General features: G+C 37.1%; 1 protein-coding gene across 3 annotated transcripts; it reads left to right on the top strand.

Annotated features, from left to right (window-relative positions):
* Positions 1-76: 76 nt before the first annotated feature.
* Positions 77-27,344, top strand: osbpl2b (oxysterol binding protein-like 2b). 3 transcript variants are annotated; one of them, XM_037684321.1, is made up of 14 exons: positions 77-171; positions 13,201-13,567; positions 17,179-17,305; positions 17,905-17,980; positions 20,268-20,402; positions 20,843-20,940; positions 21,044-21,226; positions 21,901-22,008; positions 22,757-22,846; positions 23,096-23,216; positions 23,632-23,757; positions 24,869-24,992; positions 25,369-25,459; positions 26,815-27,344. In XM_037684321.1, exons 2-14 carry the CDS (start codon positions 13,531-13,533, stop codon positions 26,915-26,917), a joined length of 1,419 nt encoding a protein of 472 aa, XP_037540249.1. In that variant the 5' UTR covers positions 77-171; positions 13,201-13,530; the 3' UTR covers positions 26,918-27,344. The 3 variants fall into 3 exon arrangements, with proteins under 3 accessions (XP_037540249.1, XP_037540250.1, XP_037540248.1); XM_037684320.1 differs by lacking the exons at positions 77-171; positions 13,201-13,567 and adding exons at positions 16,436-16,458; positions 16,556-16,702; XM_037684322.1 differs by lacking the exons at positions 77-171; positions 13,201-13,567 and adding an exon at positions 16,414-16,458.
* Positions 27,345-27,517: the final 173 nt, after the last annotated feature.

Genomic DNA, 27,517 nt, shown 5'->3' with positions numbered 1-27,517 from the left:
AGTTGTTTTGGTCAGAATGCTTGCATCTGATTGGCTGGGGGTCACGTCAGTCAAGCCTCTGTTGCCGCCCCTTCAGCCAGCGACTTCCGCTTCTGTTTAGAAATAATATTACACACAGTGCCCAGCTTTTGTTGGACTTGCCATAACATTCATACTGCATGTACAGCCAAGGTAAGTTACCAGATGTTTTAGCACCCTGTTTTGTTTCCTTCAACTTTGTTTTCAGTGCGGCAAATCTTGTTTTCTTTTTCGTTTTTAGGAACATTGATAGCTTTGCTAGTTAGCCACCTTTTTTTCTAGCCCGCCAGCTAACTTTATGTTAGCTGTCAAAACAAAGCTTAAACATTTTAAGTCAGACTCGGACCACCAGCTTGAGGAGAAGCAACAACTTTTGAATTTATGGGAATTTATTGCTGGAATTTTTACGTTTTATTTTGGAGAGATGCAGCCGAGTCCATGGTATGTGCGCCAAAGCAAACGGTTACAGTAGCGTGCAGAGTTTTGCAGCTGCCAGTTAGAATTTGAATACGATGCTCGGTATTGGAGGCATATACATTGTTTTAACAATGTCAGTCATCGTGGTCTTTTTAACTAACTTCTAATACAGGCAGTTCTCAAAAAGTACGAGGATGGAAGAATCAGATGAAAACGAGGATATTCAGATGAAAGTGAGAAGGTTAAAACAAAACCCTTTAATCCACACAGTGTCATCTCATCTCAAGGAGGCTTTAAACCAATGTTATGTCTAAATGCTTGGCAAATAGTGGGAATGTCCCCCTGCCTGTTTGACTTCTGGCTGCCTCATCTTCTCCATCTGAGTCACAGGAGGACAAAGTAAACAAATCTTCCTTTCAGCCTTGGTGTACTGCAGGTCATTGACACTCAGTGGGGTGTTTTTTAAGCAACCATTTCTCAGAGATATCCTATGAGGTACCTACTACCATGAGAAAGGATGTTACATGTTATATTGTTAGCAAAAAGTATGCAAATTTCTTTACCCACTTTACTTATATTAAACAATATTGTTACTAAACATAGCTAGAATTTAGTTACTGCAGTTACCTAAACTTAGTTATGAATGTTAGGCCATCCAGTTTTAGTTGTACCAAAATAAGTACTTATCTAAGCAGGAGCGGATTAAAATCTCAGTTTCTACTGTTTGGCTTTCAAAGTTATTGGACCCATTAAAGCAATTGTAGGCATGTGAAATTTGCTAACTGTGTTTAACGTGCTAACTGTGTTTATTGTACAATTATGTTAGAAAGAACATAAACAAAAGACACAATTTTATTTTACAGTACATTTGGCACCAACTTACACCATTCTCTCAGGTATCACAGTTGCTTTTATTTTGTTATGTCTTCCTCCCTAAGGTGCTCTAATTACCCCCATAGTTCGTTACCATGGAGATTGTCTCCACTGGAAAGAAAAGCAAGGGTTTGTCACAGCGCACAGCTTTTTTTTTTGTGCCTTAGCAACAACATAAGGGACTCGTACACGTTTGAAGGATTGTCATCACTAGTTCATTATTGCCTACAAGTCGAGTATTTATTCTCTGAGCATGACAACGGATACGTTGGTTACGCAATATGTATTTTTGAGATTTGACGTTTCATTAAAACAAACAGGAAACGCATGTTGTAAGACATGTCCTAAAAGGTTTCAACATACTGATGAGAGGAAGGTTGCAGCAGTGGCAGGACAAATATGTGCAAAAGCAGTTGTCACATGAATTTATGTATCACCAAGTTGTTGAATTTGAATCTGAAATTGCCCCGTCTATTTATTTTTTTGATAACACAACATAGAACAAGATAACTAATGAAATCCATAAAGAATCATTCAAATTAAAGTACATTATTTATTTACAGTGCAAAGCGTATAAGCTGTTTCTAGCGCTGTCTTACAAATGTAGGACACATTTTTATGTGTATATTTTAATATTATTTGTATGTCTTCATATTTTCCCGTCGGGATAAGACAGAGTTCGAGTTAATGCTATTTCAGACAACCATCCTAGCAATGGAAAGGTTTTGCTGTTTGTTTAATTTATGACCGAGTACAGGGGCCAATCAGAAGCAGTTACATTGTTTTACTCTGCTTTTAACAGCTCAGAAGACAAGCACGTTAGTCAGCCAAGATAAAATATGAGAACAAGATTAGTCAACATTTTGCCAGTAGAAGTCAATAACAGGAGGATAATTGCTATTTAAATATTGATCCTTTACTATTTTCTTGCAATGCTTTCTTTGTCAGTGGTGTATTGCATTTGTGCTAACTAATAATTTGATACAGATTTCAAATTTACTTTGTCATTTATCTGGTACATTGGTTGTATAGTTAAATGCTGGACACTGATTTGGATGCTCTGAAGTTTTTGTGAAAGCAGCGTATTTGTGAAACTTGTTGCAAAAGTTGACAGTTGTCTTCATTAGCTGGTCTATTTTGGTTAAGCCTCCTCAATTATTATTATTATTTATTACCTTATTTCTCCTAAAGTCCAGTGTGTACTTTATGCAAGATCTGTCCAGATGACCTGACAACTTTTTTGGATTTATTTACCCAGATAAATGAGCTTACATGAAGACACGATGAGTGGAGTTTGGCTTGGTTTTATTTCTGTTAAAATTTTCTTGCCTTTGTTAATTGACGGTGATGAACTTGTGGTTGCTCAAGAGGTCAGACAGTTTTTCGTTCTGGTGTGTTTGAATTATAGGGTGGAAACTTTTTAAGAAGTTTCAAGGTAAGGTGCAGAGCAGGTTTGGTATCTGCACACTACGAAGGCAAAATTTGTCAACTAGCAGGTATCACAGGGACGTGTTGATTCATATTATGCTGAATGGCAAGCTCTGTGTGTAAGCATGTGAAGAGGAAAAATTTTATGCTCAGTTTCCTGCTCAGTTGTCCAGCATTTTATTCCCAGGAGGTTGGCCCAGTGTACTGAGGAAAACGAAGGGGCCACACTCGGCATGTTCTTCAGTCCAAACCTGAGATTGTTAGGCTGTCTCACATTTGTTTGGTTATTCAGACTTTCTTTAAAAATAACCCTTGAATCTTCACCTTGACCTGCAGGTCAGTTTGTAACAGTATCAGAACTCTTTCTTATATCCATTCATCCATTATCTTTAACCGCTTCTTCCTTTTCGGGTCGCAGGGAACGATGTAAAGCTAAATTTGTTTGTTAGTTCTTGAGATATTTTGCTAACAGGCAGTATACTGCAAATAGCTACTGGTAGTTTGCATTAAAACAGAAGCTAGGAGGCACAGTTAGTTCTCTGGATAATTAACTCCAGTGTCTTGATCAGGGCCCCCTCATGTTTGTGTTGATAAAATTTACATTTTAGTCTTTTATGAAAAAACTTTTTTTTTTTTTTGCCTTTTATAATCTGCTGATGAATTGGACACGTGGTTGAAGATGCCTTTCAAAAATCTTTAAAAAATCAAATTTGATTTTAATAACTTTTTAAATTTCCATCCACTGTTCCATAATTGTTACAAATAGCATTGAACTTGTTGCAGTTTAAGCCAACATGGTACATTAGTTGTTGCATTATTGAGGTTTATGAAGTGTAAGGTTAACAACTCCGCCCTTTGAATTAGGGATGGGACTGATCCTATCCAGTATCGGTATCGGGCTCCGATACCAGCATAATTTACGTGTCGGATTTTTTGATCCAACCTGCCGGTATTTCCGATCCATGATGCATGTCTGTGGTTGTGCTGCACGTTGGCTTCAAACTATGGAATGGATTTCCTGAACGGAGGCGTGTCTCATGAACCCAGAGTAATAAGACCCGCCTCACATTCAGGAAATCCATTTCATAGTTTGCAGTCAGCTACAACGTGAGGACTGAGTTAGCAGCACTGTGGCTAACAGCTAACCAACTTTTCATCTAAACATGTCCGCTGTGTGGAAGTATTTTACACTAGAAACACCACAAAACAAGACAGCAACGTGCAATGTCTGCAGAGCCATAGCACCACATTAAACCGCGGTAAAGTTAGTTTTACGATGGACATTCGAGCTCTGGGGCTTCAGCGGTCTGTTATTTTCGTTCAGTCTGGAGAAGGCAGTCTGATTTACTGCAATTCGCTCCTGTCTGGTATCAGTCAGACCTCCGTAGCACGACTACAACTTGTCCAGAATGCAGCAGCCCGATTTTTAATCAGTACAGGCAAAAGAGAGCACATTACACCAGTTTTGGCCTCCCTGCACTGGTTACCGGTTCACTTTCAAATCCAGTTCAAAATACTCATGTATGTCTACAAATCACTGAACAGTCCCCCCCCCCCCCATCTCTTTGATCTGCTACAACCGTATGTCCCACCACATTCCCTGAGGTCAACGGACCAGTTGCTCCTCACAGTTCCAGGAACTCGTCTTAAGCGCAGAGGGGACAGGGCCTTCTCTGTAGCAGGACCAAGACTCTGGAACGAGTTACCTCTGCTTGTCAGACAGGCCCCCTCCCTCTCGGTTTTCAAGTCCCGTTTAAAAACCCACTACTATTCGGTAGCTTTCAACACCAGATGATCTGTGTTTTGATCCTGTATGCTCCACACTGGTTAGTCTTCATTATCTGCATCGTTTTTATGTCTATATTCTGATTTACTTCATTTTGTATTTTGCTTTGTGTGTTACCTGTTGTTCTGTCTGTACAGCACTTTGGTTGGCCTTGTCGCTGTTTTAAGTGCTCTATAAATAAAATGGTATGGTATGATTTTGGTCAGCCACGCTCAGTCTGACCCGCTCAGTCTGTCCGTGTCGGAGGAGGAACAGACTGAGCGCGGCTGACCGAGATCAGACCGCCTGCTTCGGATTGAGCAAGACAAACACATCGCTGAAGGCCCGGAGCTCTAATGTTTACCAAGAAGTTGTTAAACTTCATCGTAATTAATGACCAACTACTATCAGCTAGATTCTAAGGCGAATGTAGAAAACTAAAAACGGGAACATGTCTGCATTGGTCCCTGCCGGGGCCTTCTACTACTACGCTCCTGTTTCCTGGAATTTATTACAAAAAGATCTGAAGCTCTCGACCTTGACCTCTCTAAGTGGCTTTAAGAATCTGTTGGACTCCTGGCAGGGCCCAATGCAGACGTGTTCCTGTTTTTAGTTTTCTACATTCGCCTTTAGAATCTAGCTGTTTTTTGTTACTTTTCTTTTTTTTAGCTATCCTATTTGTAAAAAACCAATAACATTTGTATGACTTTTTCTAACTGTTTATTGCTGTCGCCCATTGTTGTCATCATTCTTTGTTGAAATCAGGTCTCTCTTGTAAATGAGTCCTCGAGGCTCAATGGGATTTACCTGTCTAAATAAAGGTTGAATGAATGAAAAAAAAACTACTATCAGTTGTAGAAAACAAAGGATTTTGCAGCTTGATACTTGCATCCAATATATAGTTTACCCAGGAGATATTTATCAGTACAACAGTAGATAATCATAAAAAACATGATTTGAAACGGCTACATTATAAAGTGATGTAAATAACTAAAACAGGAACATGTTTGTTGGTTTATGCCATGGAATTAGCAGATGTTTAAAGCTATTTAACATTTTATTTAATTTAATTCATATATTCATTCATTAAAAAAAAAATAATCAAAAAGAAAACGTTGAATGAAAAGAGTGCAGAAAGAAGAAAAATCTTATATCTGCCCCTTATTTAATAAAAAAACAAAAAAAACTTTAAACAATCACTTAAATTAATCACTTTAATATCCACTATAAAGCTAGGAATAAAAACAAACATGTTTTGTCTTAGCAGAATTTAATTCTAACTTTAAAACTTATCCAACATTAATAAAACTTACCTCAAGTTGCCTTTTTGGACATGCATGCATATATTTGTACAAATTGTACTTGAGAGGAGATTATTACAGCCTCACATAAAAGCAATGATGATCATGATGATATCGGAACCGGATCGGTATCGGACAATATTTAGATTTAGGTATCGGGATTGGATCGGAAGTCAAAAATGTGGATCTGTGCATCCCTACTTTGAATCCTGTAAGTGTTGAGGAAAAAGCTATTATTTTTATTCAAGGTTAGTTCTCACTCCATTCTGAGTATTTACCATCCATGCAGGATTCTGTTTAGATAAGTTGCAAACTAATTAACTCAGCACTTTGTCACATTTCATTTGAAATGTTAATTTTTTTTTCATTTTGTGTGCAACCACTTAACTATTTATTAACTAAAATAGTTTTGTTCTTATTTTCAATGTTAATGTTGTATGTTTTGAATTGAAATGTGTGTGTGTGTGTGAATTTCACCTGAAGTACGTTGTTTCGCAGTGTACGCAGGTGTGTCAGCAAGACATGTTCAACCAAAAAAGTTTAGGTGTTTTTATGTTGTACAGCATGTGGCTTTGTTTTGCTCTATAAAATGATCAGGTAATTTCTTTTACCGTGATGCTCCTCTCTTTATCCTTCTTGACTCTTAGTTGTTGTGGTATTTGACATTTTGGTTCAGAAAACAACAGAAACAGAAGTTGGTAGAATTTTGAACCAAATAAACAAATCAGGAATTCAAACAAAAAAAGAAATGGGTGGTAGGTATTACATTCAGTAATAAAAGGTTTTTGTTGCTAATTTATTTATTATATTTTTTATTTGTCAGTAACATTCTTTAGGTTTGTGTCTTTTTGTGTAAAGAACATCAATTAAGCGGAAAAATTTAAGGCTTTGCTTTTCTTGAAGGAATACACATCACTCACTGCCTTCCGTGCCCTAAGGTCACCTTATGCTGAGAAATGACAGCAGTGTAGTTGTTTAACTTAAAAATATTAAATATAAATACATTCGTATAAATATAAAAATGTTACTACCTGTGAAATAATTATTTAAACAAATTCATCCGACTTACACCTTTATATTCTACCATGTTGTTGTTTACTATATTTCTTATGGACCTTGTAAATATATTTATTTTCCACTTTTTGGTACTTTATTTTGTACTCTTATTGTGTGCTATAGTATTTCCTGTTTATTTTTCTTAGCGAGTCGAATCGGTTCTTCTCATCCTGAACTTTTCATTGCATTGTTGACCTTGTGTTAACCTGCATATGACAAATAAACAACATAACACAACAATTTTGAAAGTAACATTGAAACTGACCTTGCGAGGTGTCACTCTCAAAGTATGTGTTGTGAATGACTCAGCTATTACAACATCAAATCTTTGCTTAATATCTTTTTAATTGACAGTGTTAAAATCAGTTTAGTGTTTTCCAAGATCAGTATGCTGTGGCGGCTTTCTTGAATAGGGTTGACTGCAAAAGTTAATCAGTTATAGACGTACAGCCAACAATATTTTTGTAGAAATGTTTCATTAAATCATGTTCAGTGATTCATGAGATATTCTGGTAACAGATTGACTTGACTCTGAATAGTTAATGCCTAAATTTTAAGTGAAGATTGTTCACAATCTGTTTGTGTTCAGAACGTTAGGGATCCGTATCAGCTACTACCACACCGATTATTGAGTCAATATCTGTAAAAAAAATAAAAGTTAAAACACTGAATTTGAGTAATTTTTGTGTTTTGGACTGTAGCTGCCATCTTGATTTAACTTCACATGTTAAACAGTTGTATTTCAATGACTACACAGTGGGCAGATACAACTAATAATCTGGGTCAGAATACTGTATGCGGTTTTGTGTTTACATATATGTAAATAGGAGTATTAAAAATGTTTACTCTTCTGCATTTTCTAGGAACCTCCACGTCTAAACTACTAGATTTACAGTATGTGTCTGTTTCTTTCATGCTCTTATTTGAAGAATGCTGTAATCTCATATTTGGGTCATCTGATAAACCATTATCTAAATATGGTAGGGTGATTGTGATGTGTGCATGGTGCCATGTTTGTCATGATTATGTAATGGCTCATTGGCAATTTGAAGAGAGCGAGTGACATGATCTGAGATTACACTGCAACCAATCAGATAGCTTGTCTCTACATCTGGTGTGTGTGTGTGTGTACAAATTCAACAAGTATAAATTTACAAAGAAAAATACAATTTAGACTAAAGGCTGAGATATGATAATTGTTACCATATTGGCTCTTTGTTATTATACTGCAGTTTTCAACTTTGGTTTTTGTAAATACAGATTAAGGGTAAGATTTAAAGCATCATCACTAAAAGGAAAATTTACTTAAGGGATTAAACAAATGAAAGTTACTGCAATTATTGTAATTACAAAGATTAACAGTTTAAGATTAATCTCCAGATTTTTCAGCTACGATTGTGGCTTCGCAACACGGTGGTGCAGTTGGTAGAGCTGCCGCCTCTCAGCGAGCAGGTCGCCCCGGTTCAAATCCCAGCCAGGGGCCTTTCAGGGTGGAGTTTGCATGTTCTCTTGCATGCGTGGGTTTTCCCCAGGTACTCCAGTTTCCTCCCACAGACCAAAAACATGCATGTTAGGCTGATTGGTAACTCTAAATTATCCCCAGGTGTGAGTGAGAGAGTGAATGTTTGTTTGTCTCGTTTGTCTCTATGTGTCACTGTACAGGTGTACCCCGCCTCTTGCACAGTGATGGCTGGACATGGGTACCAGTGACTCTGTGACCCAAAAGGGAAAAAGCGGGTAAAGATAATGGATGGATGGATGGAGTGTGGGTCCTCAGCTGTTCTTCACAAAAGCTTTGAGGAAAACAATGTTTTTTTTTTTTTTTTTGTGGGCATCTACATGCCGAGGATCGTTGTTAAACCAGGGAGGTCTTGTTTTTCTCAACTAATAAGTCAAAATAATTTTCTCACAATAACGTTTCATTGCACTCCAGAGTAACCCGGTCTTTAAAAATGTGTTTCCAGCCCAAAGAAAGCAGAGTGACAAGATATGATGAGCCTGAAGTAAATTATTGGCAATACGATATTTCCTCTTGCTAAATACAAAAGAAAATATCACTGAGCTGTTCTGAGGCCTGGGGTTTAGCTCGAAGCTGGTAGTATTATGTTGAGATGTGATTTAAACCAACATTATTACAACCAACATTAATTATTATTTTTTGGTTAACATTATTACAGTTTCAGGCTGGACACTGCTGAGGCTTGCATTTATTTTTGTTAGAATTGTAATTTCTAATCAAGTTAGGACAGTGTCACAGGAAATACTGGATCAGTTATTTCAGGATTAATGCTCTTGTTCATATGTTGTGAATTTTAACCATTGTGGTCTCTTTCACAATAACTTTGCACGTTAGCCTCCCCTTTTAACTTTCGAGGTTGACATGGTTACATCTGAAAATAAGTTTCAGTTTAATTAGACTATTTGCCGTATGAGTGCATCATTGTATTAAAATTGATGAATAGAGGCTGAGGTATCCATAATGGGTGCAAATCTTATTTTCAGACATGTATTTTCCATTTACAGAACGGGCATATGAAGTTTTCTTCTTCAGTTAGGTTCTTGGAAACAAATTTCTCCCTGGTCTTGTAGACTGACAGCAAAAACACTTTGTTAAAATTGAATTGTTTTGTGTTATTACATGGATACTTTGACAAATACATTAAACTTCTGTCATGTCAGGAATAATAAGCAAGGCAGGAAGACCTAGCTTGATTATAATTTTAATTAAATAATGTTAAGCAGAAAATCTCATGGACTTAGACAATACTTTTAAAGCATTTTGCAGTTTGTGTTGGGTTGTCTCTTAAAATCCCTGTAAAATACTCTGAGATTTGTTCTTGTAATGTGACAAAGTGTGGAAAAGTTCAAGGAGTGTAAATACGTTTTCAAGGCACTGTAGTCGTTATCAGAACCCCTTGTTGCACAAGGCGCTGACCTCTGATGGAGCGCTTTATCAGTGGGGAGACCATTTTGACCCGACACCACAACATGATTAGACATGTACTCCACATGTCAGTTCTGCAGCACATAGTAAAGACATGCCACGTGTTTCCACCAGACTAGTTTGTACATCTTTATGTGGCTTCATTTTGGTTCAGGAGCATTTCAGAAGCGGAGTGTATTGTTTGCTCAACTCTGAGTCATAGTTGGCTGTGAAAACCTGCATCGTTCTGTTGTAACTGCTTCTCTAATAATTCTGTTACTCACCTTTTACTCCCAACACTCCTGCAGATAATTTCCACACCTTGTTCTTTCTGGTGTGGTGTCAGTTGGTATGTGTAAGGTGGTACTGTATGTTTTTACTTTGCAATATTACCTATTACTATTGTTAATACAACAAATTATGAATTCTTTATTTATTATTGATAGAAATTAGTTAAATAATAATTTAATAATATTATACATCATCATAGTTTTTGGTTCTGCAATGGACCTAAGGCTTGTCCAGGGTGTACCCCACCTGTATAGGCATCAGGGACCCCATTATTTATTTTTAAATTAAACAAAGTTAATGTTATTTGGCAAACATAAAAAAAATACAACAACCTTAATTATAGTAACAATCTCTCAAAACCAGCAGGATCTTCAAAAACTCTCAAAAAACAAATAATTCTCTTATGAAAATTACTGAAAGGGACTTTTAGTGGGTTAACTATTAAATAAAATGAATTATTTGCTCTAAATTTGACAATTTTTTAAAGTAAAAAAGAGGTTTTATTTGTCACTACAAGAGTGACATAAAAATATAAAAAGGGATAAGAAAGCTAAGGAGTGTACCTGCCTTCACTTGCTTCAGCTGAAGATCGACAAACCTCAAAAATAAGTGGTCTTCCTTGACCCTGAAGATACAGTAATTTGAAAACATTTTTTGCACTATAAAAGTTTTACAAACTAATTGTGTGCTTCAGTTCTCATTTATTTGATAATTTAATGGAATATTGTTAGAACATAGTACTCAGCCAATGATGTATAAAAAATGAATAAATGTGATTAAGGTTATCAAAACTTAATGATTTGCTCTTGTTTTGCCTATACTGGGTTTCTATGTAGGACATTTACAGAAGGCCGTCATTTTTCATTCCAGTAAACTCCGCTTTATTCTCTTCCAAACAGAATTTAAAAAATACTGCTGAATAAAGTAGACTTTTAACAACCATCTAGTTTATTTAATTGTGAAGCTACAAGAATTGTGCTTTGTCACAGTGTTTGTTTTGTTTTGTTTGATATATGTCAAATGTTAATAGGGAATTTTTCCCAAGTTAGTTGTTGTAGTTAAAATTATTATCATTTAACTTTAGTTATAATCTGGTGTTTGCTAGCTTAAGTAAGACAATAAATAACCGCAGTAAACTAGCTTTCAGAATATTTAAAAAGAGTAGCTTGTCATCCATTCTGTTCACCTTATCGATCGTGGAAGCCAGGGCTAAAGTTCATTTGTGTGCTGAAGGCGTTACTTATCTGTTAAAGGTAAAATGCATTTTGCGAAACAAAAGCAGTTAGAGAAGAAGTAGGGAACAATTACTGTTAGTTCCCAGGTGAAGAGTTTTGCTATTAGATTTGAGCAACTTAATAACGTCTTGGGATTTAATTGCTGCAAAGGTATGGTAAGATTTTCTAATACTGACTTCGTCAGACAAAAGAGATAATTTATTACTTTTGTATATTTAACTTGAGGATAGTTTTGAGTGGTATAGCAGATCATGATCCATGTGGTCTCATGTTCTACATGACCAGATGACTGTTAAAGGACATTGTCACTCATTCCAAGAAAATGCTTGGAAATTATTAAATCAAAGACAAAATTAATGAAGGACATATAGAACAGATGGATCTAAGGAAAAAATAAAGTGAATAGTTTGGGTGTGGGGGGGTCTTGTATAAGTAATAAGTGCTATGTGTTGTCATCATTGTATGTTCCCATACAATGGCGAAATTAGTTTTCTGCATTTAACCCATTGCACCTGGAATACACCCAGGTGGAGCAGTGGGCAGCTTTGTAAGCACCTGGGGAGCAGTTAGGGATTAGGTGTCTTGCTCAGAGACACCACGAGGTGGGAATGGCTTGGGATCAAACTTGGTAATTTCGGATTCCAAGTCGGCTGCCGTACTTCTACCCCATCTCTGCCCATCTTCTGTACTTTGTATTAAAACTGAGCTAGTTATCCACAACATCATGACATCAGTGGTTCATTTGACCAAACAGAACAGTTCTTTCCAAAGGAGTAAATCGTACTGGGTAATTAAATTTGGTTCAGAAATACTTAGATTCAATCAAAGCCAGAAACTTGATAACCAGATTGATTGATACCAGACATGCTTCTGGGATATGCATTAACTTATGCAGTTACTAGAAATAATAGATCCTTGACTTCTTATGACACATTTTTGATTATTTTGCCCTGGGTGTCCTTCACTCGGCTCTGATGCTTTCAAGCCATTAAAGTCAGGGCTGTTGTTACAGTTGTCTTTTTTTGTTTGATTTAATTTATTTAAATACTCATAAAGGTTTATTTTACTTTTGTCAGAGATCTAATGTTTTATCCATACTTTATAATGTTAGATTTATAAACATTTCATTTTCTTAACTGACATAACCAAGTATTTCAAAGTCATTTACAGGTTTCCATAGCTTATCAAAAAAGTGTTTTTATTTGCTATTTTTAGAAAAGCTGTGCACTTATTGCTGAGGCAAAAGATATGTCACAAAAACAACATATACCAGTATACGATTTGGATTAAATGATTTCTTTAACAAAAAGCTTTCTTAAGATGTCACTCGGTTACAGTATTTTAATCATACTTTGTTGACATTGCACAAAAACGATTGTGTCTTTGTCAAAATCAGTCAGTTTTCCTCTTTCACATCTTTAAAAACAATCCAGCTAAAGTCCTAATACTTTGGGCCGTCTTGTAAATAAAGGTAAACGAGAAGAACTGGATGTCTTATGGTATTTTACAAAGGAATCTTTACTGTTGTCTGTGCAACTAGTTGGCTCGAGACAGTCTTAAATGTAAACTCCGTCTAGATAATGTACCAGATAATTGCTGATTGCAATGATGTCTTGAATACTGTATGTAACTGCTAACCATGAAAACTCACTCTTTCTATTATTTGGCTTATGATGGCCAAGATTGTTTCTCAGACTAAAGTGATTTTTTTTTATTCAAAACCTAGATAGTTGAGTGTGACCTTCAGCAGTGTGCCTAATTTGAAATCCTCCCATTTCACTGCAGAGCAGTAGGAAATTCTTCTCTTCATGCTGGTTTTGGTTAAGAAAAATGAAATTATCTGTGTGTATTGTAATGATAGTTATTTTGTTTGTTTTGCTCTTATTTTTACAGGTTACTAATTTGCCTTGGTCAGCAAAGCCCCCAAAACTGAACTCTCAGGTTACAGACGTCAGTGCGTTCTTTGTCAACTGGAGCTGATTTTAATCTGACTCGTCCACCCGTGTGTTCGGTCTCTGGTCATCAACCAAGGACTGGTGTCAAACTGATGTTGGGAACCCATCCTTGCTTCTAAGGAACATTTTACTTTGTTCCTGGTGACTTCTTTGTGGGACCATTATTGCCATCCCTCCCTTCAGAAGAACTCTGTTGGGGCTTCACCAAAGGAAACATGTGCTAAAAGCTGAATTTCTTCTGACATCTGCTCAGCTTTGAGTCTAGAAAATGAACCACGAGGATGAGTTTTACGATGCCGTAACAGGTGAGTATTTGTGCTTGTTTTTCAATATTCCTATAGATGGAAATGATTTTTTTTAATGCTTTTATTTCATTGTTTGTTTGTTTATTTAATACAGTTTCTGAGCTAGATGAATTAATTTTTCTACATATCTGTTTATCTGGTTGTCAGTTTTGTTAACACACTACCTGATAAACATTGACATATGTGTGTGTGTGTGTATGTATATGTATATATGTATGTATGTATGTATGTATGTATGTATATATATATATATATATATACACACACACACATTTAATGTAAGTTCACGTGGATTCATTAGGGAAAATAAGACTAATGACAAAATGTATCTCAGAATGCACTTTTTAGAACAGATGTTTAGAATTTATTTAAATTCTTACACAAACATTTAATGGAACATAGTTATGCATTAAATCATTTCAAGTTCAAACTTCAGCTTCTATGTGACATCCAAATGTTATCACAACACATTTCTGGCAGGCATTTAACTGTAATTAGAAGGAAAAAATAGATTAGTATAAACTGCAGCTTGTTTTTGAAGGCATATAAACATCCAGCCAGTAATTCTAGTTGCTCCGTTATGAAAGTGCAATACACTCGAGTGGAATCTAATTACTCTCAGTCGGATGATCACTTCAATAATTCAGAGGTTGGCGGTGGTCATGATTGGTAAAATCAACACCTGGAACATTTTGTATGTCATACCTTTGTAATGTGTTATTCTTTGAAAGAATTAACAGATACAACTGAATGAAAAAGTGACTATATTTCACTGGTTTCAGAATTTTTTTAATTTTTTTTTTAGATTAGGCTCATTTACAATATAAAACTTGTGTTTAATGGTTTTTATTTCTTTATTTAATTCAAATATATAAAACAAAGAACGTGCGATGTTTGAAAGAGACTTTGTAAAAATGGTCTGTTGTTCCTGTCAAGATTGCACCAATTAAACTCCTGGGATGCTCTGGGAGGGCTGGAATTCAGTTCAGTTTATTTATATACTGCGGAGTCTCAACAGAAGTTGTCTCAGAGCACTGAACAAAAAACATTCACATACATACAAAAGCCACTTAGCAAAAGTAATCTATCCAAGGATGAAGCCAGCAGATTCGATGAATCTTCACTTCGTCGCAGTCTCCCGTCCTGATCAAGCACAAAGGTAACAATGGAAAGTAAAAACTTCCTTTTAACAGGAAGAAACCTCCAGCAGAAGCAGACTCAGGACAAGCGTCCATCTGCTTTGACTGGCTGGGCTCGAGAGGACAGGAAGAAGAAAGAAATGAACATAGAATGGCAGATCCAGATGTAGGTGCAGGTGTACCTCCTATTGGATGAAAAACAAAAATAGACATGTCAAGGATATAAATAATTACAAATACAAAACAGGTAGAGCAAGTAAAGTCGGCAGCAGAGTGAAGAAATGTGGTCAGCTTGTCCTCCAGCAGTCTATAGCAGCATAACTAAGGGATAGCTCAGGAAACCCAAGCCAACCGTAGCTATAGGATTTATCAAAATGGAAAGACTTAAGTCTAATCTTAAAAGTGGACAATGTGTCAGCCTCATGGACAAGAGAGGAGCCTGATAACTGAAAGATCTTCCTACCTTTCTGATTTTAGAAACTCTAGGAACCACAAGTAAACCTGCAGTTTGAGAGCGAAGTTCTCTGTTAGGAATACGGGTATATTAAACAACAAGATCTGTAATATAAGATGGAGCTAGGTTGTTGAGCACTTTGTATGGTAGAAGTAAGATTTTGAATTCTATTCTGAATTTGACAGGGAGTTTTTCAAAACAACAATTCAAAACGATATTTTAGCTAAATACTTGGTGGCGCAGAGGTTAGAGAAGGCGAGCCTATGATTGGTGATTCTTTGTGCAAATTAGTTTGTTGTGGCGACCCCTGAAGATGGGAGCAGCTGAAAGAAGAAAAAAAAACTTTAGCTAAACACTTGGTGTCAAAACAGATGCTGTTTTTCACGTCTCTCCACCAATTTGTTAATTTTTGATGCATCAAGTATCAGTATTTATACAAAAGGTCAATGGCGTCCAAGAAAGTCAAACGTCTATACTAGATCTCCACTTTCAGATGATGCATGCTACTTATGCTTGTAAAACCATTTTAATGTCCTTGTTACTTTTATTCTATTTTCTACATTTAATTCATTGACTTTTTTTTTATTTATAAAATGCGTTCATTATATTTACGTATATCGTATTTGCTCTTCCTCAGTTGTGTCAAATCTGTTCTGAAATGCGGAGAACACGTTGACGGGAAACAAGTGGCTCAAACCTTGATGCCATTTAAAGAAAACACGCCTTAAACCTGCTGAAAAATGACCACGGATATTTTTCTTTTGTCTATTTTAAGCTAATGTTGAGGTCCTACCTTGTTCTTCTTACTCCACCCTATGACGTAGTTCAGTGAGTGTACACGGGCTATCAGCAGTTACAGCTACCTTCAATAAGTCCAGTAAATATTTATTTAATAATAATAATAATAATAATTTATTGAATTTGTGCTGCACTTTACATTTTACAATCTCATAGTGCTACAATATAAAACAGCCAGAGAGAATAAAGCATGCACTAAAATACTGAAAAACTAAAAGCAGCAGGATTAGAAGTACATTTAAACACTATAAAATCTTTTAAGTAAGAAGGTCTTCAGTCCTTTCGTAACACTTTCTGTAGTCTGGGGTATCTTTAAATTGTTGGGGATGTTGTTCCACAAAGGATCAGCAGAGCAAATGACCCTGTCACCCATGGTGCACAGTTTTGTCCGAGCAGGGCGGAGCTGGTAGGAATTTGTGGAGCGGAGGGTTCGTGTTGTTGTCTGAGCAGTCAGCAGTTCTTTAAGTTAGTATGGAGCATTGCCGTGAATGGATGGGTGGGTGAGTAAGGAAACCTTGTATTGCGGAGTGAAATGGGAAGCCAGTTGAGGTATTTAAGGATTGGGGTGATGTGGTCATGTTTCCTTTGCTTCCTCAGAATCCTGGCTGCACTGTTCTGTTCATATTGAAGTTTTTGAATGTGCTTGGATGGAATTCCATAAAAACGTGCGTTGCAGTGTGCAGTCCAGTCTTGACAAGATGAAAGCAAGAAATACTAAAAAGCCTGACCTAAAAATAAACATGGGTACGTGTCGCATAAAAATTTAGAATACATTTGGTCTGTAAGGAAATCTGCTGTTGTTTTACATGACTGCATTATAACAACTTATTGGCATTTTCTTTGTTAATTTTCTTGCATATTTTATATTGTCGACTTTAAAATCATGAATATAAATTGAGAGGTTATTCCCAAATTCCTTCTTCTGTTTAAGTCGAGGGTTTAGTCAGTGTAAACGGTTTCATACAGTAGAATTTGTTTTTCAAATTAAAGCAAAAAGTTCCTGATCAATGCAAAGCAGCTTGTGTGCTGAAGTAGATCTGCAAGGGACTATTGCTACAGATAAAAACTTATTTAATCCAACACTGACTGCATGCAAAGTCTTTTTTTCCTCATCTCTTGGACTATAGACATCTAACTTTAGTGTTTGTTACTGTATTTGCTCAGAGCGTTGGGTGCGTGGTGTAGCTGGCTAATAAATGGAATTTTTTAATATTTCCCAGGCCTCGATTCAGATGAGTCATACGAAGGGATGTCAGAGGCCAGTTTCAAAGATGCAAAAGGGTTTGACTGCAGCAGTCAAAAGAACAATGGATCGGTACCACAAGAGAACGGCGTCAAGAAACACAGGTACATCTGCATTCCTGCACCGCATTCCATCCGCTGTGTGTTTGGATTATGTTTAAACAAAAAACTAATTCATGTTTCTTTCTGAAGGTGGGGCAGTATTTTGGGCCAAAGTTTAAATCAGAAATATATATATTTTTAAGATAATTGATGTTTATGTCTATAAAATGGCATTTATTCATTTATTAGTCTTTTTTTTTCTGTGTATGGCAAATTCAGATCAATTTAGTCATTGAAGATGTGATAGTTATGTTCAAAGTTTTGTCTGAAAGAAACTAGAAGAAATAAGTGGAACAGTTTTATTGCTGTGATCAGGGCCTGGCATGGTTGACTCATACATAAAAATATTTGGCTAATGCTGTTGGTTTGACTTTTTTCAGTGACATCATAGTGGTTGGGGAAATTACCAGTTTAGAAAAGAAATACACAGTTCTTGTTTATGTTAACCTTGTTTACAATGATCAGAATATGGAAAAATTCTCTTTTGTGTATTTATGTAACATTTTTCACGTCACATTTACATGAAGCATATTCTGTTCTACTATTAAACTAAAAGGACTGTTGTATTATCTACAGATGTTTCCCCCTCTCTTTGTTTTCAGGACGTCTTTACCAGCACCCATGTTTTCCAGAAGCTCAATGAGTATCTGGAGTATCCTAAAGAAATGTATTGGACTGGTAAGAGCATGTTGGTTTTCAAACGCAGCTTTAAATGGGATAACCCAGTCAAAAGCCCTCTTCACAAAACACTTCAGCTGAGACTAAAATGCTTTTTCTTGCCTTTGTGTCGTTTGTGTGACTGAAGAGGTGGCATCAGGGACTTGAAGTCAAACCACTGCTGTTACACTTCTGAGCTAGCAAGAGGTAGTCACAGAGCAGAGTTGGCATGTTGGCGTCAAATGCGGTTCAGCACAAGCAGAGGTCTGCTTTTTTAAAGGGTGCTCTGTAATTCTGCAAAGCCAACTTCGTTTTTTTTAAATTCATTGTTTTATTAAAGCGCCATCTTTGCGGCGCGTGCTCGGCTGGATTGGTGCACTTGTAAACGACCAGAAGCAGCTGAAGGAGTGGCTCGTCTTTTCTGCCATGTTACATAATTGTTTTGTGAAAACAGCTTCAGTCTCGGGTACAAATAGAAGCGTCAGTTTTGAGCTGGTGATTTTGGCTTTTTCCACACGTGACAGGTTTTGTTGCTAACATATACTCGTACACTATGATTGGATGAATAATTTTTTGACAATTTGAAATTTCATTTAATGTTAGTTTTCACATTTCAAGAATAAAAAATAAAAACTCCACTTTTTAAAAACTGTTTTTAGGGTTGTTGTGGCTTGCTTGAGTTGGTAATGACATTATCTAAAATAATGAAACACACATTATGAAATCCCCCCCCCCCCCCCCCCGAATGATATATCAAGGTCAAGGTTTCTTTATTGTCATACGCACCACATGTGGTACATGTGGTGGAACAAAATTGTGTACACAGGGTCCCAGTTACATCCAACAAAAGTATAAATTGTAAAGAAAAACAGTAACAAGATCTAAGATATGAACTAAGAAATACGCAAAACTAAAAATATGCTAAGCACTGGTAGTACAAAAACTACGCCGAACAACAGTAGCATGAACACGAGTCTGTATGAGCAGATGAGTATGAATGAATACAGCAGCATGAAATAAATCAGCAGCATGAGATCAGCAGCATGGATAGTCAGCAGCACATATCAACAGTATATATATCAAGAGATTGCTTTTAGAGATTTACTAATGGCCAAAGGTTTTTCAGCCAAGCCAGCAAGGTTCAGTCAGGTCATCTGGGCGGTTTCTTTTTTGTTGATACGTTTCGTCTTTCATCCAAAGGACTTCATCAGTCCGAGGAGCCACAACAAACTCAGTCCCACAAGCAGCACACTCACACAGTGGACCAACCAGTTTGCTGGTGACAATATGGTTTCTGGGTCCCACCCTCTCCCACGTCAACTCCTCTGAGGCAGCCATAACCAAAGTGGTTCACTTGTGGTTCCGCTATGTGACTGTGCTGCTTGTGGGACTAAGTTTGTTGTGGCTCCTCGGACTGATTAGGTCCTTTGGATGAAGGATGAAATGTCTCAAAAAAAAAAGAAAAAAGAAACCATGCAGATGACCTGACTGAACCTTATTGAGCATTAACTTTGATGTTTTTCAGCCAGTAGCTATGTTTACATGGACATAAGTAATGAATTAAACGGCCATTCGAAATAAAAATGCATAATGTAAAAGTCCCATTCGGATTATTCTTTGATTCAGCTCGATCCGAATGAATTTGTAATCAGAATGAGACAGGTGTTTAATGCCGATTCATAATCTGAACGGTATGCATATAATCTGTCCTTTTTTTTTCGATCATGAAAAACTGACCTGACTGCACATGTGTGACTTATGTCTGCCTCATGTATTTCTGCCTGACTAATGCTAATAATATTAGCATGTCGGGGAAGCAACACTGGTCGATGAGCGACACAACATTTCTGCTAGAAACTTTGAAAGAGCTCAAAATGATCTGTATTACCTGTACCTCAGTCAGGGAGTGCAGTAACGTCTCCACCATGATTAAAACCTGTCGCGGGTCCATTTTGGGCGCTCAGGTTTGTTTACGTTCATCCCGGAATTAAACCGGAAGTAGAACTTCTTCTTTGATGTTTGTTTTTAAAGAGAGTTTACCACTCTGCGCATATCAGTACTTCTATTCTGAATAAAAGCTTGCTGCATGTAAACGCTCGTCGTGAACGGATTGTGCCCATGTAAACGATACATTTGGATTATTTAATCTGAAAACATTTCAATTCGGTCAAAGAATTTTGCACATGTAAACATAGCTTGTGTTTCAGTGGAATTGAAATTGGAAGCTTCCAAGAATTTAAATGATCTCACAGTATATTAGCCAGTCTTAAATGTTTTTTTTTTTTTTTTTTTTTTTTTTTTTTTACAGGAACTGTCCAAAATCACAATGCCTATCATCTTTAATGAACCATTAAGCTTCCTGCAGAGAATCTCAGAATACATGGAACACACCTACCTCCTCAACAGAGCCTGCTCACTATCTGACTCCATAGAGCGCATGCAGGTTCGAGTCACACCTGAACGCACACGCTCACTTTATCACCTAAATGATCTTTGCTTCACAGTCCCACACATCGACTCGTCAAATCGCTGTCAGGCCATGGATTAAATAAGCATGTTTTATTTTCAATTTAGTAATCTTTAAAGTTTATACTTTTTTTTAAAACATGTCTGTAAAATAATTATTTGTAACAATACTGTAGACCTTTGAACATTTTTATGACACTATCCTGTTTAGCAAAACTTATCAGAAGACCAGGTGTTTTATTTTGATGGAGCTTTACGTCACAGAACTTCTTTGTTTTACCAGTTTAACAAATCAAGATAAAAACTGAATACTGAAGTACCCTTGTGCTATACGTATAATAAATGCCAGTTTACTTCTTGTAGCTACACTCACACATGTATAAATGCTAATGTGGTTTGTGATCCTTTATTTTTTAGGCAGTTGCTGCTTTTGCCGTGTCGGCAGTTGCATCTCAGTGGGACAGAACTGGAAAACCATTCAACCCACTGCTGGGAGAGACCTATGAACTCATCAGGTGTGCACACACACACACACACACACACACACACACCACATCTTTCATCAAGGCCTCTCCACCTATGATAATTAATCTTCTTTCATATTTTTCATTTCTGCAGAGAAGAGCAGGGTTTCCGGCTTATATCTGAGCAGGTATCCCATCATCCTCCAGTCAGTGCCTTCCACGCAGAGAGCCTCACTGGGGACTTTGTCTTCCATGGCTCCATTTATCCAAAACTCAAGTTCTGGGGCAAGAGTGTTGAGGCAGAGCCAAGAGGAACAATCACACTAGAACTACTCAAGTGAGACATCCAAATGTTTGTTTTCTAGTACAGTTTGTCCCTCGCTACTTCGTGGTTCGTTTATCGCGGTCTCGATCCATCACGGTTTTTCAAAATAGGACTGGATATGACACACAATTGGCTGATTGATGGACGAGCCACACGATCGTCATGGACTTTTTTATTTAAAATAAATTATTTTAAATTATTTAGCATCTGCTGCACCTTTGTGCAGCCCATACTGCAGGGTAAGCTTCTTCCTGCAGCTGATCAGCTGTTCTCCATGCAGAGCAGAGAAGTGGGCGTGGCCAAGAGTTCTTGCAGGTGGCAAAGAGCAAATGAGGCAGGGAGCTGAAATCATGACATTCTGTGTCTTTTAGAGTGTTTAGAGTTTAGAAACATTATTTAGAATATTACAAGAGTGTGAGAAAGGTTTAAAACACCTTAAAAAATATATAAATACTAAAATAAACTACTACTTACTACTTGTACTACTATTCCTACTTCGCGGTTTTTCACTTATCGCGGGGCTTCAGGGTACGGATCCCCCGCGATAAACAAGGGACAACTGTAGATTGTTTTAAAGCCTTTGTTCGGTTAAATTTTCTTTTTTTTAATTCCTTGTACAACTTCATTCAATCCCTCATCATTTTTATTACATCCCTTCCTTAATTTCCTCCTTTGCTCTCCGTCAGGCACAATGAAGTCTACACGTGGAGTAATCCTTACTGCTGCGTACATAACATCATCCTGGGCAAACTATGGATAGAGCAGTATGGCACAGTGGAGATAGTCAACCACAGGTATATAAATGACACGTGCACTGCAGCTTTTGAAACAACTATTTAGAACAGTATAACAGAGTCAGGTCTTCTGGACGGATTCTTCTTTGTTGAAACGTTTGCTCTTTTAGCCAAAAGACTTCTTCAGTCTGAGGAGCTGCAACAAACTCAGTCTTATAAGCAGCACCTTCTCACAGTTGATCAACTTGTTTGCTGGTGACAGACAAAACTAGTTGTTCACATGCTAAAGGAGGACCCTCAGTCTAGTTGGATCGTTAGAGCCCTGATGGCCACTTGCTGTTCACAGAGGGCTGAGTGATGCACTTGAAAATTACTCCATATTTAGAACTACAGTGTCTTATATCCACTTTCTAATTTGAATCTATAAATATCCACTGTTTGGCTGCCATCTTAGGAAAGAAACTGAACCCCAGCTTTTGTTTGCTCTGATATACGAGACCGAAGCTTGTTTATTTTCTGTGCTCTTTGGCAAACAACTTTTATAAGCTGTGTTTGTCCAGGAAAGCTGTGAAAAGCTCATATTATTCTGTTTTTTACCTCGCTGTGCTGTACTCACACAGTTGTACAGATACACACGACCTGCTCTGTGGTTGTCCCATTCTGTTTACTGTTGCACTGATTGGTTAAGAGCCTAAAAATTAAGTAAACACAACACTGAGGTTTGAACATTAATCTTTATATTTGAACTTTATTTCTCTGTAGTTCATTTACACTCATCAAGATGTTCTCTCGTTTTTTGGCCCTGCAGCACTGGAGAGAAGTGTGTGCTGAATTTCAAGCCATGTGGGATGTTCGGCAAAGAGTTGCACAAAGTTGAAGGATACATCCAAGACAAGAGGTTAAACATCACCTTTAGACTGAAATCTATTTTAATCAAACATTTATACATTTAAAAGTTGTTTACTTTATTTTTCCTTTTAAATATCTTTTTGTTTTATTTTCTCCTTCCAAATATTTTAAATAAAATCTCTCTTACTCTCATTTAATTGTTGTCCTGCCTTTCATTCCTCATTGTCTTTCAACTCATCACTCCCATTTTTTTTTTACTTTCTCCCCTCGCTTTCCTCTTCTGTTCTTTTTTCTCTAGTAAAAAGAAGCTCTGTGTAATCTACGGGAAGTGGACTGAGTGTATGTGGAGTGTCAACCCCCAGCTTTACGAGGCCCACAAGAAGTCGGAGAAGAAAGGTGACAACAAGACCAAAAAACAAGTGAGAATACTTCAACTCGTGTCTGTTGTTGTCCAAGTAAGCTAAAAATTAAAAATGTGCAGTAGCTATAAAGAACTGAGACTTTATTGCTTTTAAACATAGAAAATTCTTTTGTCTGTAGTTTCTGTCTGATATTAAATACATTTTCATTCTCTCTTGGTTGTGTCCTCAAGTTTGTACATTTTTTTTTGGGTAGAAACAAAAGGCTTCTACAGACTGGTGTTCTACTGTAGTGTGCTGACGTATTCGTAATGCAGTGTGAAAAACAAAAAATCAACAATAATCTTATTAAATCATGCAGTCTGATGGTACAGTAAATAATTATTCATAGATCCAGTTCTTAGGATTCAGTTTGGTCTTAAACATTTGGTTGCATCTTTTCTGTCTTAGTTAAAATGAACTGCATCATTTCCAGGAGGAGCTCCAGAAAACGGAGAACGATGAAGCAGACGATATGCCTGAGGTCCTAGAGACGGTGTCTGTAGTACCAGGAAGTACTCTATTATGGAGGATAGAGTCCAGACCAGCACATTCTGCGACGGTAATAATATAAAATAACACAAACACACACAGGTGTAAATTGTCAGTGATCACCATAAAGTCAATGTTTATAATATTCTGTATCACATTCTTTCGTCACTTGGCATCAAGTCTGATTAAGTATTTAAAACTAAAAGCTAATAATTCGTCTAGAATTGACACATTTAACATCAGTGTGCTGGGATTAAAAGTATGTATATTACAGGGCAATAGCACGCTGGCGCTGTGCCGGATCTTTGGCGTACCTGCAAAAAAAAAAAATGGTTTGCCCAGAGATTAACAGACATTTTATTGGATCTGACAGAGTTTTCCCTTCCAACCACACTAAATAGGCCTACTAGCTAATGGGAGCAGGCCTTCGGTATTGGCAAAACTTTGATTCAGATCCAGCAATCGTTCTGTGTGCCATTGAATATCACTGTTTCCCTGGGATGGAATACTGGGGCCATGCACCGAGCATGGACCGCATGTTTGTGAAGCCAGAGGAAGACTTAAAGATATTGATAAAGACATAAAGAATAAATGGTGCTGGGTTTGGCTAGAGGAGATGGGTAGCGATGGAAAGCCCTTTGGGAGCTGGTGTCAAAAGCTCCGGCAACCTGGTGCATGTTTTTGCACTTTGTTCACAAGAAGGCTGCTTTATGGAACTGGTGGAAAAAAGTTATGTTGCTTTTTGTAATGTAAAGGATGTAATGTGAAGGCTCTGCCCTTAGAATCTACTGTAATATAGGCTCACCTTGGGTTTGTTCATCTCCTGTCTGAAAGTTGTCCAATTATATCCACAAAATTCATCAGAATTTATCATTTAATGGTCTATTTTTTAAAAATGTCTCCTGGGGGAGCATACTCTCTGATGCCCCCCCATAATGTATAGATGATCAGATTTATACACTTGGCCCAGGAAACCACAAGACCATAAACTGCCCATGGCTTTAAATGGTTATTTTTGTGTAATATTATGTGTTCAAAGTGCGTTACAGTATATGGCACCCCTCACCTCATGTCTACCTCCCGGCCATGGAAAAAAGTTTGGGCTCAGATTTTTTTTTTTCCACCATCAGCTCTGTATTTATCGGTACAAACACTCACCAGTGCTTCTCATTTCTCCTCAGATGTACCACTTTACAAATTTTGCGATGGCTCTCAATGAACTGGAGCCAGGCATGGAGGCAGTCTTAGCCCCCACTGACTGCCGCTTCAGGCCTGACATCAGAGCCATGGAGATTGGAAACATGGGTAATTTGATTTTAACGTCTTATCAGCATTTAATGCTTCTTTGAAATTTGCATACCAAAACTGCCTTCCAAAAAAAAAAAAAGATATAGATTTCTGTACTGTAAAGTTTATCCTGCTGTCTGGAATATGCTCTGATACAAGACAAACAAAACATGGCAGAGCTTTATGTCAGACTTTTTTTATGGAATAAAAAAAGGAAATAATCAAGCAATGGTTACTTGCTGCTGGATGTCTGTTGTTCTCAGTGTAGTCAGTTATCAAAGATTAATAAAAAGAAAACTCAAAATGAAACCTTTAAATTGAAGCAAATGTTGTTCATTTGTTCTAGAAATTGTAAAATGTGGAAAACGTGCGTCTTCTTTTGTTTCTTTTACAGATCAAGCGAGTAGGGAGAAGGAGAGACTGGAAGAGAAGCAGAGAGCTGCCAGAAAGGAGCGAGCCAAGCGTAACGAGGAGTGGAAAACCAGGTTGCAAACATGAACACAAACTTTCTGCCTTTTGTCATACATCTAATACCAATGATCCTCAAACTTTTTATACCTGAGAAAAAGTTTAGCCCTCCAGGCCAACTCGGTGTATTCGACCAAACGTTTTGCTTTTAAATTTGTTACATCAAACATCATCATTCAGTGTGTCTGTTTGATGGAATAAATGCTTTTGTCAGAATTTAGTTTTATCTTGAATACCATCAGAAATATAATTTACAGATAATGTAAAGAAAATCTTTGAACGTAAACAACTCTGGAGCAGTTTTCAAGTTTAATGTTTGTTACCATGGTGATCTAGTTCAGGTCACATTTCCTGTTACCAGAAACTCACTTTCCTTTTACCATAACTAGAATATGTTCTATAATCAGAACTTGTTATTTATTTTGACTGTATATGCAAAATAAGAAAACAGTATAAAAATGAGTGTATGAATAACAAATGGGCCTGTCGCGATAAACAATAAATCAATTAATCGCACGATGAATGGAAATTATCGACCTCATTTTCATTAATCGACTTATTGTTTCTTCATGTCTCTCTCTTTCTACTGAAGACACTGGATGACAAAAGGCTCAACTCCGGTGTTCTTCACTGATCCCTCCCTTTCTCTTTTCTCTTTTTAAAATCCATTTAAACAATCGAACATAGTATTTTTGTATTGTTAAAAGCAGCTAAGCTACAAGCTAAGCTAACAGGCCGAGCTTGGGGAAAAAAACCTCCATCTTGTCGAAGCTGTAAAATTCACGGTTGAACCCTGTGCCTTCATGTTAACAGTTGTTTTTCCCTGCAAAAAGAAACTGGAAACTTTACTGATTTTTATTTTTTTTAAAGTTTTGTGTGAAAAACGCTTTGCTAAAAAGCACAAATCACACCGAGCGTTTGCCATTTTGAAAACCGAAAAAGTTATGAGAGACAGTCCATGTCACAGCAAGGGGCCTCCCTCCCATTTTTCTTAAGAGACACGCTGCTCTCTCCCTCACTATCCATCCTTCAGTTCAAACAGTCTTATACTGCCATCTGGTGGTTGTACAAAGGTACTACACCCAAAATAAATTAACCAACATGTCTTCTTAAATTTGACAATTGCTAATTATTGGCAAATTTCAAACAATATTATCGTTTATCGCAATAATTTCTGAGACAGTTAATCGCCCTGCAAAATTTGTTATCGTGACAGGCCTAATAACAAATAGAATGCCTGAATGTATACATTATTGGAATTAGAAATAAAAGTAAACTAAATGGTAAAGTAGTGAGAATAAATGGATAAAGCTAATGGGACATCTTAATAAATGTGAAAACATAAGTTTCTTAATCTATGTTTGTATGTTAGGTGGTTCCAGATGGGCTCGAACTGTTACACCGGCTCCCAGGATTGGCTCTACACAGGCGGCTACTTCACCAGGAACTACCAGAACCTGCCAGATATTTACTGAAAACCCTCATCCTCTGCCTCTTTTTTTATCCTGCGGTGATGTACCCGTCAGGATGCAGAGAATTTATAGAAAAAGATCCATATACCCACCTTTGCTCCCGTCTTCATCTCACTGCCTTCACGATCGTCTGAAACAACTGCTGCAGATCTGAACTATTTTAAAAGAAGCCAAATGCTCGGCACAGACGTACCATCATCACGTTTGTCTTACTTTTGACATCCTTTGTGATATTTGTCTCCTAACAGCCAACAAATGTCTCTCTCCTCGCTGCCCTAACGCTGTACAGGGCACAAGTAGAATATGAATCCTGAGCAATCCCAGCAGCAGAGCTGAAAACTCCTAATGTTCAACAGACAATGATTAACATCTTTGCACTCAACTAGCGTACCTTTGGACTGTTACTTATGACTCATTAATGAATAAAAGTACATGAAAACCTTAACTAAAGCATAATGCACCACACAATGGATTTTTGGATTTGAATGGAAACGGTCAACAAGGAAATCAGGGATGTGAATTTTCCTGTGGCTGAAGATGGATCTTGAGTAAGCTTTTTTTTACTCAAACACTTCATACAAACATAGGCAACATCTTAGCTTA

This window comes from Nematolebias whitei, chromosome 11 (assembly GCF_014905685.2).
Source record: "Nematolebias whitei isolate Nwh7 chromosome 11, NemWhi1, whole genome shotgun sequence".
In the NCBI taxonomy this organism is placed as follows: domain Eukaryota; kingdom Metazoa; phylum Chordata; class Actinopteri; order Cyprinodontiformes; family Rivulidae; genus Nematolebias; species Nematolebias whitei.
Note: the sequence above shows the minus strand (reverse complement) of the source record. Positions and strands in the feature narration are given on the sequence as shown.